This window comes from Halictus rubicundus, chromosome 1 (genome assembly GCF_050948215.1).
Source record: "Halictus rubicundus isolate RS-2024b chromosome 1, iyHalRubi1_principal, whole genome shotgun sequence".
NCBI lineage: Eukaryota > Metazoa > Arthropoda > Insecta > Hymenoptera > Halictidae > Halictus > Halictus rubicundus.
In genome coordinates this window covers 28,147,710-28,161,885 of record NC_135149.1, presented here as the reverse complement: position 1 = coordinate 28,161,885, position 14,176 = coordinate 28,147,710, and the positions used below count along the sequence as shown (strand labels likewise).

The 14,176-nt window shown below is 41.0% G+C and overlaps 1 protein-coding gene and 1 long non-coding RNA gene across 3 annotated transcripts in view; one reads left to right on the top strand and one right to left on the bottom strand.

Annotated features, from left to right (window-relative positions):
* The window catches only part of LOC143360336 (uncharacterized), a 41,759-nt gene that overhangs the window by 8,793 nt on the left and 18,790 nt on the right, over positions 1-14,176 (bottom strand). The window lies entirely within an intron of this gene.
* LOC143360329 (uncharacterized) overlaps positions 1-14,176 on the top strand; it is a 190,153-nt gene that overhangs the window by 165,411 nt on the left and 10,566 nt on the right. The window contains exons 2-3 of the mRNA XM_076799060.1: positions 823-984; positions 7,536-7,576. Coding sequence (XP_076655175.1) covers positions 834-984; positions 7,536-7,576 — 192 coding nt within the window. The 5' untranslated portion in view covers positions 823-833. The remainder of the gene's footprint in view (positions 1-822; positions 985-7,535; positions 7,577-14,176) is intronic.

Sequence of the window (14,176 nt, the reverse complement as noted above, 5' to 3'; positions counted from 1 at the left end):
TCTGACCACAGCTTTACATTTCTACTTGCTGCAACTAAAGAACTGTTAATACACCTCAATATTTTTATTAAAACTACCATCAATTCTGTTTTACTTTTCTCTGGGGTGAGCAGCGAATTTTACGCATTCAAATGGTACAGATTTTGCTAAAATTCAATTTATTATTCACAATCTAATAGAATTTTTAATAAAATGCAAAATTTTCCCTTTCGTTCCGTTTCCTCAATATCGGAATATAAAGATCCATGCTTGCATAAAAATCTGTAATTCAATCGTTATATTCAACCGTAAAAGAATCGTTAAAATTTCTCTCGCGTGCCTGACCATTGCTCGTTATTTCCACTAATGGAAATTCAATATCCTCGAGGAAAATACACTATTGAACTATTTTCCTTGTGAATGGAAATTTCGCATTTTATCTCGAGCTTAATATAACCCCCAATAAATAGAACATATATACCATTCCATTCCATCAGTTTGGAATTGATTAATAAAACTGTACAGTGGATTGCAAAAGAGCTTTTGATCAGACTAATCTCCTCATGCTCTACTGAATTAAAAACTTGTCAATCTCGCTGGACACTGATCCAATTTTATCTTGTTGATTAATCATCTGCTTGCCATGCCAAGTGAGACACAAATTGCGAAACTTTTGCCAACGGCTGTACAGTTGCACAAAGATGCCCAGTCAGGGTGTCGCGATCTGTATCACCGCTCGCATAACCGATCGCTTGTTATCCGACCGGTCGATGGTCGTCGGCGACCGCGGAAGAGACTTGGCGGTCAATTACGTAACACGCAGCCCCATTTCTGTCATTCCAGAGATGTGAGGAATGATCACGTGGGTGATGGTCGGGCTGCTCCTGGCTGCGGAAACTTGCGGCAGAAACGTCCTATCCGGAAACGGGAACGGTAACGGGAAGGAGGAGACGCAGCCGAGGGACGGTCTCAAAGGAGTCACCGGCGACGAGGAGGACATCTACCGTGGGTACCTGTGTCGCCCATTGTCTCAAAACGGCCGTCTGACCAGCCAAAAACCAACAAATTTACCATTTTATACCACACGATTCCCGGACACCCCCCACCCTTAATAACAAACTAGAGAACATACCCAAATTACCATTCTTTGTTTGACTTCGATTCCCTAACTCTAGATAATCTACGAGAAAACGTTCTCAAATTACCATTTTTCGCCACTTCATTCTCGAGTCCTTTAATATTAAATAATTAATAAGAGAACGCACTGAAAATAATACAAGTCGATTTTCTTTAACTTTTGACAGATACGAAAATATTGAACACATTTTTTCCTGTTGGCCATCGTCACATTGAAGGGGTTGAAAACAACCCTCGGTTAAGGGTTGAAAACACGTTTGTTGAGACATCTCGAAAACTAGAGGGTGTAGAACAGTGAAATTTTTTTTAAATTGTAGATTTTGTACTTCAGAAGAGATCAGTAGTTCAATTATTCTTGTATATTGGAACTTTCAATTTTTAAACATTTTTTGTACTCGTTCAGTGACACCTACAGTTTTCTCATGAATACATAAAATTGACAGTTTAGTGGCAATATTTCCTCTAGTAAATATAATTATTTTGTACACAATGATCTGTCTAATGCAAGTTTTGTCTGAATATTTCGAATTTGTGCAGCGGGGGGCGGGGCGTTGTGTCTCAAAGGGGCGTGACGATCGACGATATCAATCGTCGAAGCAGTTTCAAATTGAGTCGGAATTTTTCGCAGTCAGACGACCGTTGTGAGACAGTGTGCGCCCGTTAGCCATTGTCGTCGGCACGGGCCAAATCCAGGGGAGAAGAAGATGAAGACGTCGGGAAAACGGGCGGGGAGAGAAGCAAACGGATCTATGATTTACCCCCCGAGTAACTCGGAGTAGCTTATATTCGCCCACCCCTCCGCCCCAGCACACGGAACCCACTCGAATCCTGCAATCGAGCTCCACTAATCCCACTTCCTTGCGATCTACAGCACGAAAGATCCAGACGGCTACTTCGAGCTTTCCGCGCCAACGACCCGCCACAAATCATCCCCTTGATCTACAGGGTGCTCCACGCAACTCACGCCGGACGGTACCATCAAAAACATCGTAGAAAAGAGACATCAAAAGAGAGTCACAGAATTCTGTAACAGCCTATCCGGGACCGGCACATTTCCGAAAAACTACCCCAGTTGCCAATGATACCTTTTCCACGTAAATTCGTGCGATTTTTATTACCAGACTGCGGATTTTATGCATTTATACTAGAAACGAGTAGGTTCAATTCAAAACACGAGAAGGATTAGAAGAATTTAATAGGTTAAATGTATTAACCTAGGAAAATTATTAAAGGGAGGAAAAAGTTTCGATTTGGCTCCTGTCCATCGTAATTCCTTGCAAACAATTTTTATTTCGCATAAAAATTCGCAGCGTACACGAGTTCAGTATACGACTCGCTGGTTACAATGACTGCGAACTTTTGTGCAAACTAAAAATTGTCTGCATTAATTGCAAGGTACGCAAGCTACGTGGACAGTTATTTATTCTCTTAATAATTGGAACAAAATGAAAACCATACAACAGAACTTTTAAATTCCTTGATCAAATCCGCAGCACTAACAATCAGTCATTGTACATATTTCAAACAACAGATAAACCAACAAACAATACACTCATCAATACTTTTTTCATGGAGAACCGCATCGAACAATGCACAGAAAAACACAAGCTTGCTATAAAAAAAAGTGGGGAACAGTTGCATTTTACTGCTGCATAGTTGTACGAAAAAAAAAATGCATGAAAGCATTTTTACACGGTTCTCCCAATAAAGCCACGCAACTTTCGGCTACAATATTTTTTATATCGGACGTTCGCAGGGGCGTAGAGTGGTAGTACGGTGCACCGGGTATACAGGGGCGGGCGGGGGTGTAACATATTGTCTAGAAATATCGTCGCGACGACGGCCGCTGCCAAGCTTCTTAAAGCGTCGCCGAGGCCGACAAGTAGCCGGAAACGAACGCGAGAGATCGACCGCGTAAACGCGTGGATCCAGGCCGGATATACGGTCGACACCGTTGCAAAAAGGATCAACGTAATCCCTTGCTCTCCGCTCGTTGAAACGGAACGGCCGGTTTTTATGCTCTGACCGAGCATTAAATTTCGGTGTTCCCTTCCCCTTCCACCCCTCCAACCCCCACCACGTTTCCGCGAACGGCCCCGTTTCTCGCGTCCGGTTTCCGGCCGGAAACGTATTTTTGATTGGAAATTCTTTCGGTCGCGAATTCGGCTTAATTGACGCGGCCACTGGCCCACGATGCGAACAGCTTCCCACTTGTAGGGTTTATATGGCCGCGGTCCCGCTCGGTTTCCGCGGATCATTCCGCGCGTAAACGACGGCGAAAATTGTTGCGCGAAACTGTTGCCGAAGAATATCGCTGCACGGTTCGCAATGTTCGTGTACCAATGGCCGGAACGACCGTTTCCACTTGCAACTCGCATTGATACAGGTTTGCGAGGGAATAATTTCATGTCAATTTGCCGCTGATTGACGGTGTACAGGATTACAGAGAGCCGAAGTTGATGCGTGGAAATGGTTGATGCGGGGATCCAGTTTTTGTCTGACCATTCACCGATGTTTCCACTTGCAACGGTCCGCGCGAACGATACCGCAACGCCGTAGCAATTTGTTGGATAATTCCATGTCAGTTTGAAGCTACTCGAAATTGTACAGAGTCGAACTTGTTGTGTGGAAATGTTGCAAACTGGTGTGATTCTTGGGCTGACCGTTAACAATTGTTTCTACTGAAGTTAAGTTGTGTGAGCGTTTACAAGAATGTGGTAGCTGTTTCCCCGGTAATTTCATATCAATTGTGTAGATTGTTAATTGATCATTTCAAGCGCGAAGAGAATTAAAAATGTTTTACGAAGATATTAGATATTTTGCTTTTAGGCCTGACCAGTAACGACTTTTTCTACTTACACTGATCTCGTTGGATATTAATTTGCTGTCTATCGATAGAATCTATCGTTTGGTAAGGTCGAATATGGGTTCGATGTGTAGTCTGACCATTAACTGCTGTTTCCACTTGCACTGATCCACGTGAACGTCGAAATTTATGGGAATGGTATCAAATAAAATTTATCTTGATTTGCTGTTCATTCGCGAGTTCGAGGATTGAAGAGAGCCAAAATTGTTGCATGGAAATGTTCGATGCGGTTTTGATTTTAGGTCAGACCATTAACTGCTGTTTCTGCGTCCATTGATCTTTGTAAACGTTTGCAGAAATGGAGTAGTAATGTGCGCGATGCTTTGATGCCAATTTACTGGTAGCTCAGGATTTTCAGGATTAAAGAGAGTAAAAATTGTTGCACAGGAATGCTGAACACGCTTTTGATTTTAGGGCTGACCATTAACTGGTGTTTCTACTGCATCGAATTACACGCACATCTACAGTAAGGTGGCGGCGATTTGGTCGATAATTTCATGCACATTCGCAATCATCTGATGATTTTCAAGACTAAAAAGGCTAAAAATGTCTTTTTGATTAATAATTGTAATAATTTAAGTAATTAGAGTAATTTTGGTTATTAAAGGAGTATTAAAAGTGTTGTGCGAAATCATTGGAAAGATATTGCTCACAGATTTAGACGTTAAACAGCTGTCTGATTGTAAGTCTGACCATAAAGATTATTACCACTTGGTTAGTCTACGTGAAGTCAGTACCAGTGATTTTTATTACAATATATGGTTAAAAGTACTGCATAAAACAGTTCAAAGGAATGTTACTTGCAAACTCCACTGCTGAATCGGATTTTGATTTCAAGTCTGACCGTAAACGATTATTTCTACTCGGATTAATCCGTGAACATTAGCAGCAATGCTATGAAACTTCGTTTAATAATCTAACACGAAGTCATCCAGCTATCGTATGATCTTCACTGCAAAATAGAGTTCGAGTTGCCGTTGAAATCTGTCAGGAAGAATGCTGTTTGAGAATTCCAGCGTTGGGTGGTGTTTTGATGTTCGGTCTGACTATTAACGGTTGTTTCTACTCGGATTAATCTGCGCGAGCGTTAACAGCGGCGTGATAGCAGTTCATTCGATAATTTGATGCGAATTCGCAGTTAGCCAATGATAGGATCTGCGAGAAACAGATAACAATGCTTGACTGTCTGTATTCATGCTAAGTGGAAACAGTCGGCAGCGGTCAGACGCATTAGCCAACCGTACCGGAAGCACGCGTGTCCCGCGAGTCTTCCGCTTCGATTTTCTTGAAAACGAACCGCGCTGCCGCGGTGCTTTATTCTCGAGTATGATGTTTTTTTTCGCTGCTTTTTATTTGTTTTTACATGTAGAATCGCGCGTTTGATGCCGGCGTGCTTGCCCTTTGTTGCTCGTAACTTGCTACCCGTTTTTCACAACCTTTCACAGGGCTTGCAATATTTTGTAAAGAATTTTTTTAAAGACCTATTTACGACTCGTTTCGATACCGTCGATCGTGCTTTTGCGAATAAAAAAGATGCAGATCTTTTATTCTATCACTATAAATAAGAAACTTCAACTTTTCATGATTTTTCCCTTGGAAGTTTTATGTTTATTAGCTGAGCTTTTAAAATGGCAACGGATGGAACGTAAATATTATTCTGAAAGAAAAAATTTAGTAGTTCGGGTAGTCGGTACAAGTGCACTGTGCTTTTTGCAACATTTTCAAATTTACCGACGTCAAAAGCTCAACAGAAAGCTCAACAGAGAGACTCGCTTTCCTGGTGCACTGGAAACCCAAAATGTTTGGTCATCTTGTTTCGTTAATGAAAAACATACAATCGAGCCTTCACGGAGTGAAATTTAAGTTTTGTCGTTGAAGAAAATCGATAAATTAAAGATAGTGAAACAATAGACTGTAACGTATGAATAAAAAGAAAATTGTAGTGTACATTAGATTTTGTGTAATCTGCAGTCTTTTATCGTTTGTAGTGTACCTAATGTCCACGTAAAAACAAAATGATTACAAAGTTTTCTCGAGTTTGCAGTGTTTCGAAAGTTGCTGAACTCTCGGCTGTAAATACATAAAGACCAGCAGTCCACCAGCCACCCCAAGTGACCAAATATTTTCCAAGTGCACCCCCAGTGTTAGTGCAGCCCCAAAGAGTCCACTTCACTCGAAAAAGTTCCTTGTTCCCACAAGGGCCGCGGGTAACGCGTTTCAAAGGCAACTGCCGTCTTTGAAGCTCGACTTCCAAATAAAAAAGAGAACGTTCACACCTTCGCAGACGGTCTAACACAACCTGGATCATTCAATTTTGATGATGCTCACACCCAGACGCTCGAAACGTACACCCTTCACCTCGGAAACAACCAACATGTAAACCACTCATATAAAATTTACACCTGTACTCATGGGGTACAAAATTGTCGATATTCAAACCATTCTAACCTCGCCAAAAACAATCGGACGATAACGTACCTAGGCTCGTTTTAAAGGGGAAAGACTATGCTTCCAACACCCTAAGTGGCATTCTCTCAACTCTGCTTTTGCACCCTTTTAAAAATTTTCTCCCGAAGATAATTCCTCCATTTCCAGCGGAACAATTCTTGCTTAAAGTGTAATAAGGTGGCGAAAAAAAATCGTGCATGCAATTTTAAAGTATCATTGTAAACTGTAGACTTTAATCTTCAAGTGCGCGTTGATTTCAGTTCCAAAAAAAATTTCTCGAGTCCCCCAGAGAGGTTCAAATCCACGAAACATTAAAAAATACTGCCACCCCTATTTTCCTTCTCAATTCCCCACATAAAATCGCCCAGAAAAAAACAACTGACAGGGAAGAAAGTACGGGAATCCACCCTTCAAAAAAAGCCCGAGTACATAATCGTCCTCGTTCCCGTCCGAAAGTTACAACAGGTTAAACACCGGCAACCCCTAACTCAACACTCTCCCTTGAACTGATCCCTCCATTCCCCTCGGAAATACACAAATAATACAATTCCGACAAGAAGCGTACACGCGAAATCCTCTGTAAGCCTGGCGCTACACACGGAAAAATTTCCCAGAATCAGACCACGGGTTATCTTCCAGGAGAAGACCAGTAAACCGTTGGTCCCGCGAATGAATAGACCGGCGCGGGTGGCGTGACCGTTTCCAATTCCGTGAAAAGTATTAATTACGACGTGGGGTGGGTGAACGGGTCGGACAATTTGGCTCGCGTGGCGACCCGTTTAAACGATGCATTTCGAGGCGGAACGCTTTGTCGCGTCGCGCGATCCGTCTGGTGCCTATATGAGCTCCATTCGACGGGACAATCCATTCCACCCTCTCCCATCCAGTGAGCGTTAAGTGTACCGAGCGCGGAATTCTATCGAACGAGGTAGCACCGGGGGTGTTCAGGGGGGGTGTATGGGGGTTGGCGCGGTAGCGGAGGAACGCCTAAGCGTGTTTAATTGTTGCCTCTCTCCGCCCTTTGTCTCGCGAACCCGGAGCCGGCCCCGAGCCGTCTCCGCAACGCTATTACTCACTCGAACGCCCCATCTGTGTTGTGTTCCAGGTCTAACGTGCTACACTTGCGTCAACGTCAGCGATAACCAGGTATCGACGAGTCCATTAAACGCCCCCTTAAGAGTCGGTAATGCCTGTATCGCGCCCGGTCCAGCCGCAATTTCGTTCAACCCCCCAGGATCGTGCCCGCCATCGATCTTCCCTTATTTTCGCGCTACAGCACTCCCGATGCCCCGAACCGCTTCCCTAGTCCAGCCAGAATTTAACACTTTGGTTAACACGACTGCTGTTTAACCCTCGGACACCTGAGTTCGATGCTAGAACACTCAGGGTGGAAAATGTTTGCATGCTGTAACACTGGAAAATTTTTTTCACGAATTAATCCACCACCAATTCGGAGCTCCCCCTTTGCAACGACTCCCTAGAAATTAATTTACGATTTTTTTCATTGATTTATTCAACTTTTCAATAATGTAAGATATTATAAATTTCATCCCCATTTTTGTAGGTTAAAACAGCCAGAAAAAGTCGTGCATGGAATTTTAGGGGGTCGTGCCCGCCATCGATCATCCCTTATTTTCGCGCTACAGCACTCCCGATGCCCCGAACCGCTTCCCTAGTCCAGCCAGAATTTAACACTTTGGTTAACACGACTGCTGTTTAACCCTCGGACACCTGAGTTCGATGCTAGAACACTCAGGGTGGAAAATGTTCGGTGAAAAATTTTTTTCACGAATTAATCCACCACCATTTCGAAGCTCCCCCTTTACAACGACCCTCTAGAAATTAATTTACGATTTTTTTCATTGATTTATTTGACTTTGCAATTTGTAGGTTAAAACAGCTCGAAAAAGTCGTGCATGGAATTTTAGGGGGTCGTGCCCGCCATCGATCATCCCTTATTTTTGCGCTACTGTACTCCCGATGCCACGAACCGCTTCCCTAGTCCAGCCAGAATTTAACACTTTGGTTAACACGGCTGCTGTTTAACCCTCGGACACCTGAGTTCGATGCTAGAACACCCAGGGTGGAAAATGTTTGCATGCTGTAACACTGGAAAATTTTTTTCACGAATTAATCCACCACCAATTCGGAGCTCCCCCTTTGCAACGACCCCCTAGAAATTAATTTACGATTTTTTTCATTGATTTATTTGACTTTGCAATAATGTAGGATATTATCAATTTTCAACCCCATTTTTGTAGGTTAAAACAGCCAGAAAAAGTCGTGCATGAAATTTTAGGGGGTCGTGCCCGCCATCGATCATCCCTTATTTTTGCGCTACTGTACTCCCGATGCCCCGAACCGCTTCCCTAGTCCAGCCAGAATTTAACACTTTGGTTAACACGACTGCTGTTTAACCCTCGGACACCTGAGTTCGATGCTAGAACACCCAGGGTGGAAAATGTTTGCATGCTGTAACACTGGAAAATTTTTTTCACGAATTAATCCACCACCAATTCGGAGCTCCCCCTTTGCAACGACTCCCTAGAAATTAATTTACGATTTTTTTCATTGATTTATTCAACTTTGCAATAATGTAAGATATTGTCAAATTTCAACCCCATTTTTGTATTTTGTATTTTGTATTTTGTCATTTAGGGGGTTGTTGTGAGGGGAAGCTCCGGGTCGTGGAATTGGTGGTGGATTAGTTGGTGAAAAAAATTTTTCGCTGTTTTTACAGAAGTTTCGATATCGGGCTGCCAGTCTGTTTCGTTTGTAGCCGCGTTACTGGTTACCGGGAATAATCGATAGGGACAGGGCGCTTTCAAGAGATAGCTCCTCTCCGGGACTGGGAGCAGTGAACCTAACAGGCTTACGGGTTGTTTGGCGAACGGGTTAAGGCTGGTTTCTTTGGAATTACAGTAATGGCCGATAAGATTGCATCGGCGCCGGGAAGTGCAGGTTTTTGGAGATTTAGAAGCGCTGAAAGCGTGCTGGTTACGGTAAATTGTTTCATCGTGGATTTCCCGGACTTTGTATTCGGTTGTAACCCTTTGGAGGATTCGCAATATTATCCACAACATTCTTGTTCATTTTAGAATGAAGCCGAAGAGGTATTAACGTAAATGCATTCACATTTATTTGTGTGTCCCTGAACAAAATTTTTATATAAAATATATTTGCGATACCTGTTTCTTTAAAAATGTGTTCAGAGCACTAAGGGTTGATGGAGCAATAATATTCTTTTACAACTGAAACTGTTATTAGCTGTGTGAGAGTTGGATGAAAATGATTGTTACACATAATGTGAATTGCAATAAATGTTGCCCATGTATGTGAAAGAAACTGTTGACAAATTTTATATCTTGCTTTTTTTTCTTATTTTTTATTTCGATTTTAATAATTCTGAAGCAAGGGGATATTGAAGAATATTTTTAAAAATCCAGAAAATCTCAAATTATCGATTAAAGTACTCAATTTCAATTTTAATAAATGAATGAATATATTGGATTTTGTATTACAGATTCTGCTTTGTTATTGGACATAATAAAATTGTTAAAATACGGTGGAGAGATTTTATTTACTTGACTTTATTTTTCCAAATGAAAACTGTTTTTCGCCGAAAATACAGACTGAAATTACAGCAGTGATATTCACGTAGGGATATAAATTTGCATAAAAAGTGAACATTCTTCTCTATTTGCAAGAATACAGAAACGTCGTCTATTCCATTAAGAGAAGCAACATTTTTTTTAATATTGTACACTACCGTAGACTCGTCACTGCGTTGGCGTTCTCGTTACAGGGGGTGTTATATAAATTCGTGTTTAGTAAACAGATCACTGTACCCGGCGCTTCATTAATATTTGCATAAATTACAGTCCACTCTTTCATTCTGCTCCCGTACCTCACGCGCAGCAGCATTTTCCATTTTTAATCCGTGCGTAAACAATCCATCCAGCAACCGTGTTAATCCGGTGATTAAACACTTTCTGCTGGATGGTAGTGAACGCATGAAATCCCTGGTCTAGCGTCACCGTTGAAAATGACAAAACAAAAACCGTAACAATGACAAATTCAACTAAACAAACAACAGCGATACGTATTACGATTTGCCACTAAAAGCTGTTTTAATAAAGATAAAAATAATTCTCCATGACCAATAACAATTTCGAAAAATTCTACCAAACTGCGTTCAATTTGCCAACAATAAATATTAATAAAATCACAGGCAGCGACAAATCAAATAGAATCGAAAATTGCAATTTTCACGTTGATTTGAAATTTACGCACTTGGTATTAAAAACCGGGGCGACAAACATTATTTTTTACAATCATCAGCAACTTGGAAAATTTCTCAATCTCTTCTTCTTAACTCGTCCACAACCAATATTTATAAATTCTCAAACATCAAAGAACCAGATTATAATTACAAATACAAATATTCTCCATCTCCCAAACACTTTTTAATTCATCTCCAACAAACATCGTCAAACACCAAACTAAATAAGACCCACCAGTACAATCTCAAACAAACCAACTGCCACTAAAAACAATTTGTTCTAGTCAATAAAAATAATCTGTTACGTTCAATACCAACTTCAGAAGCTTCTCCATCTCTCAAACATTTTTTAATGCGTCTCCAACAAACATCGTCAAACACCAAACCAAATAAGACCCACCAGTACAATCTCAAACAAACCAACTGCCACTAAAAACAATTTGTTCTAGTCAATAAAAATAATCTGTTACGTTCAATACCAACTTCAGAAGCTTCTCCATCTCTCAAACACTTTTTAATTCGTCTCCAACAAACATCATCAAACACCAAACCAAATAAGACCGACCAGTGCAATCTCAAGGAAGCCAACTGCCAGTAAAAAAGTTTGTTCTAGTCAATAAAAATAATCTGTCACGTTCAATAGCAACTTCAGAAGCCCCTCTATCTCTCAAACATTTTTTAATTCATCTCCAACAAACATCATCAAACACCAAACCAAATAAGACCCACCAGTACAATCTCAAACAAACCAACTGCCACTAAAAAGAATTTGTTCTAGTCAATAAAAATAATCTGTCACGTTCAATACCAACTTCAGAAGCTTCTCCATCTCTCAAACATTGTTTAATTCGTCTCGAACAAACGTCGTCAAATACCAAATCAAACAGGACTAATCACTACATTCTCACACAAACCATCTGACACTAAAAACGATTTTTGCAATACAAAAATTTGTTCTAAAAATAATCTCTCAAGTTCAATACCAACTTCAGAAGCCCCTCAATCTCTCAAACATTTTCTAATTCATCTTCAACAAACATCGTCAAACACCAAACCAAATAAGACCGACCAGTACAATCTCAAACAAACCAACCGCAATTAACCAGAACCCTTGCAATGAAACCAATTACTCCCAACACCAACATGAGAAACGTCTCAGTGTCTCAAACCCTCCAACAAACCCCATCAAACATCAACAACCCCCGGCATGAAATGTCTCAATATTCTCGATTTAATAAATCATTATAATTTTATCCGTTCTCGCCAATCATTGAATTTCCGGTGGGTTTCCAGGGGAATCCATAGATATCGGTTCTTCAATTTCCCCATGCGTAATTACGCATTATTAATTAATAATGGTGGTCCCAAACACGTTGAACCCACTATCGTCCCCCGTAACAGTGTAACGCAATAAAGAACAGAGAACCAGAACGCGCAGCGCCGCGTGTATCTATTTAACGTCGAACTAGGGCTGCGCACACGGCGGCTGTGCAACGGAAAATTGATACGTATCAGAATTAATGAACGTGTCATTGCATTAGTCCCGTCGCTGCCAATATCCGTCCAATCGCCGGTCGCTGGAAATCAGGACAGCCCGATTTCCACCGGATATCTTCCCGGGGAATTTCCCTGGTCTATCTTTGGCCTCGGAGCAGCAGCACCAGCTTCTCCCATTTTTCCTTTTTGCCTTTCGACGACTTTCTCTCTCTCTCTCTCCCTCTCTCTCTCTCTCTCTCCCTCTCTCCTTCCCTTTTCCTCAAGTTCGATGGCAAGAGCACAGCGTCCAGGAAGTTTGTAAAGGCGATACAGTTGTCGCGAGCGTTCGCCTGGAACGAACCGAACTCACCCCCGATTACGTTTCACCCCAAGAATTTTTAGGTACCACCACCCCCGACCGGTCCTGATCGGCTGGCTGATATGTAATGCGCCAAGTTTTTGCCTATTTAACGAACCGTGCGCGCCCTTTACCCTCCGACTTCTGCATCTTTTTGCACGTTTTTCTTTGCCGGTTTGTTGGCCCGGGTGGGCTTGAACCGTGCGGTGTGGGTGATTGAATTATGGTCGTGGCAAAAGATTTTGTGTTCGGGGCAAGGAATAAATTGTTTCTTCTCGGACCCTCCTTTCTGTTCTCGTGGTGGTTTCAATGATTTTTTTGGTGTAGTGATTAACCCTTAGCGCTCGAATGGAGACTGTGAGGCGCCACTAAAAATTTCTGTATCATTATTCAAAACATTTGTTACATTATTAAATTCGTTTGTATTGAACACTAGAACTACCAGAGCCGGTCAAAATGACCGTTCCAGATGTTTTATTTTACAATTACTGAAATTGTAAAAGTGCTTTCGTGGGAAATGATTAAATAAATATATTTCGGAGAGAATGTGTTATCGCACAAAATCCAAATAAATTCAATCTCGTCATTTTTATGAGACAACATGTATTAGTTGCTTTTAAGGCTTGGTAGGTTTAGTGTTAATAAATTAATTAACCTTTCCAGTATTGTTTCAAATTGCACCATTTTCGTATGTATAACATGAAAAAAGAAATATATAGAAGGGAAATATTCTAGGTCGGAAGAAATGTTTCGTTTATTATTTTATTTAAAGGGTTGAATTATGAAAAAGAAAATTACGGTGTAGAACAGTTGCAGGAGGCAGATTTTCTTTGTTTCTACCCTCTTCGTGTTGTCGGTTAAATTGTCTGTAAGTGGACAGTGTATAGTAATGGCAGAATAATTAAATAAAAAGACACTGATATTTTCAACGGAAAAGATTCAGCAGAAGATCTATGGAAGACCTTCTTTCGAAGTATTTTGTTTCCGAGATAATCGACTTTAAAAAGTTTATCCAACAGGCATCGATATCTACAAGAAGTAGAAACGGTAAGTTATGATCAGACACGGCAGCCTTTTCCTATTCATCGGCACGCGCGACCGTAGAATCTTCAGCTCCGATTATCTCGGGAACGGAGCGTCGTAGATAAAAACTTCATTCTACACTTCCGGCTAGATTTATCATCTCGATTCTTCCTGCATACTTTTCAACAGCTTCGAAACACCGAAGACACGAATAAAAAGAGCAAACGTTGTTAAACGTCCTGTTAAACGTTTTTCACAAAAATCATAGAAGCTGCTTTATCATTTCTATAAAAATCGAAGGTCCTGGTTGAAATAAAAATTGGACAACTGGCCAAATAATTGCAACAATTTGATCACCCGCTGTACACCTTGCAGAAGAAAAGAATCGATCACACGAAGTCCCGAAAAGAAATCATCGTATCCGATTATCTCTAGAACAAAGCATTTATCAAAAAATTTTAACTCTACCAATTGTTTACCAGCAAGATGAAGATATCAATGCAAAAATATTACCATTTTAAGTTAAACATTTTCCACAAAAATCCCACAAACTGTCTCCACTGTGTTCAAAAAATCACGCGCTCAACCACATGCGAAAACAACAAAT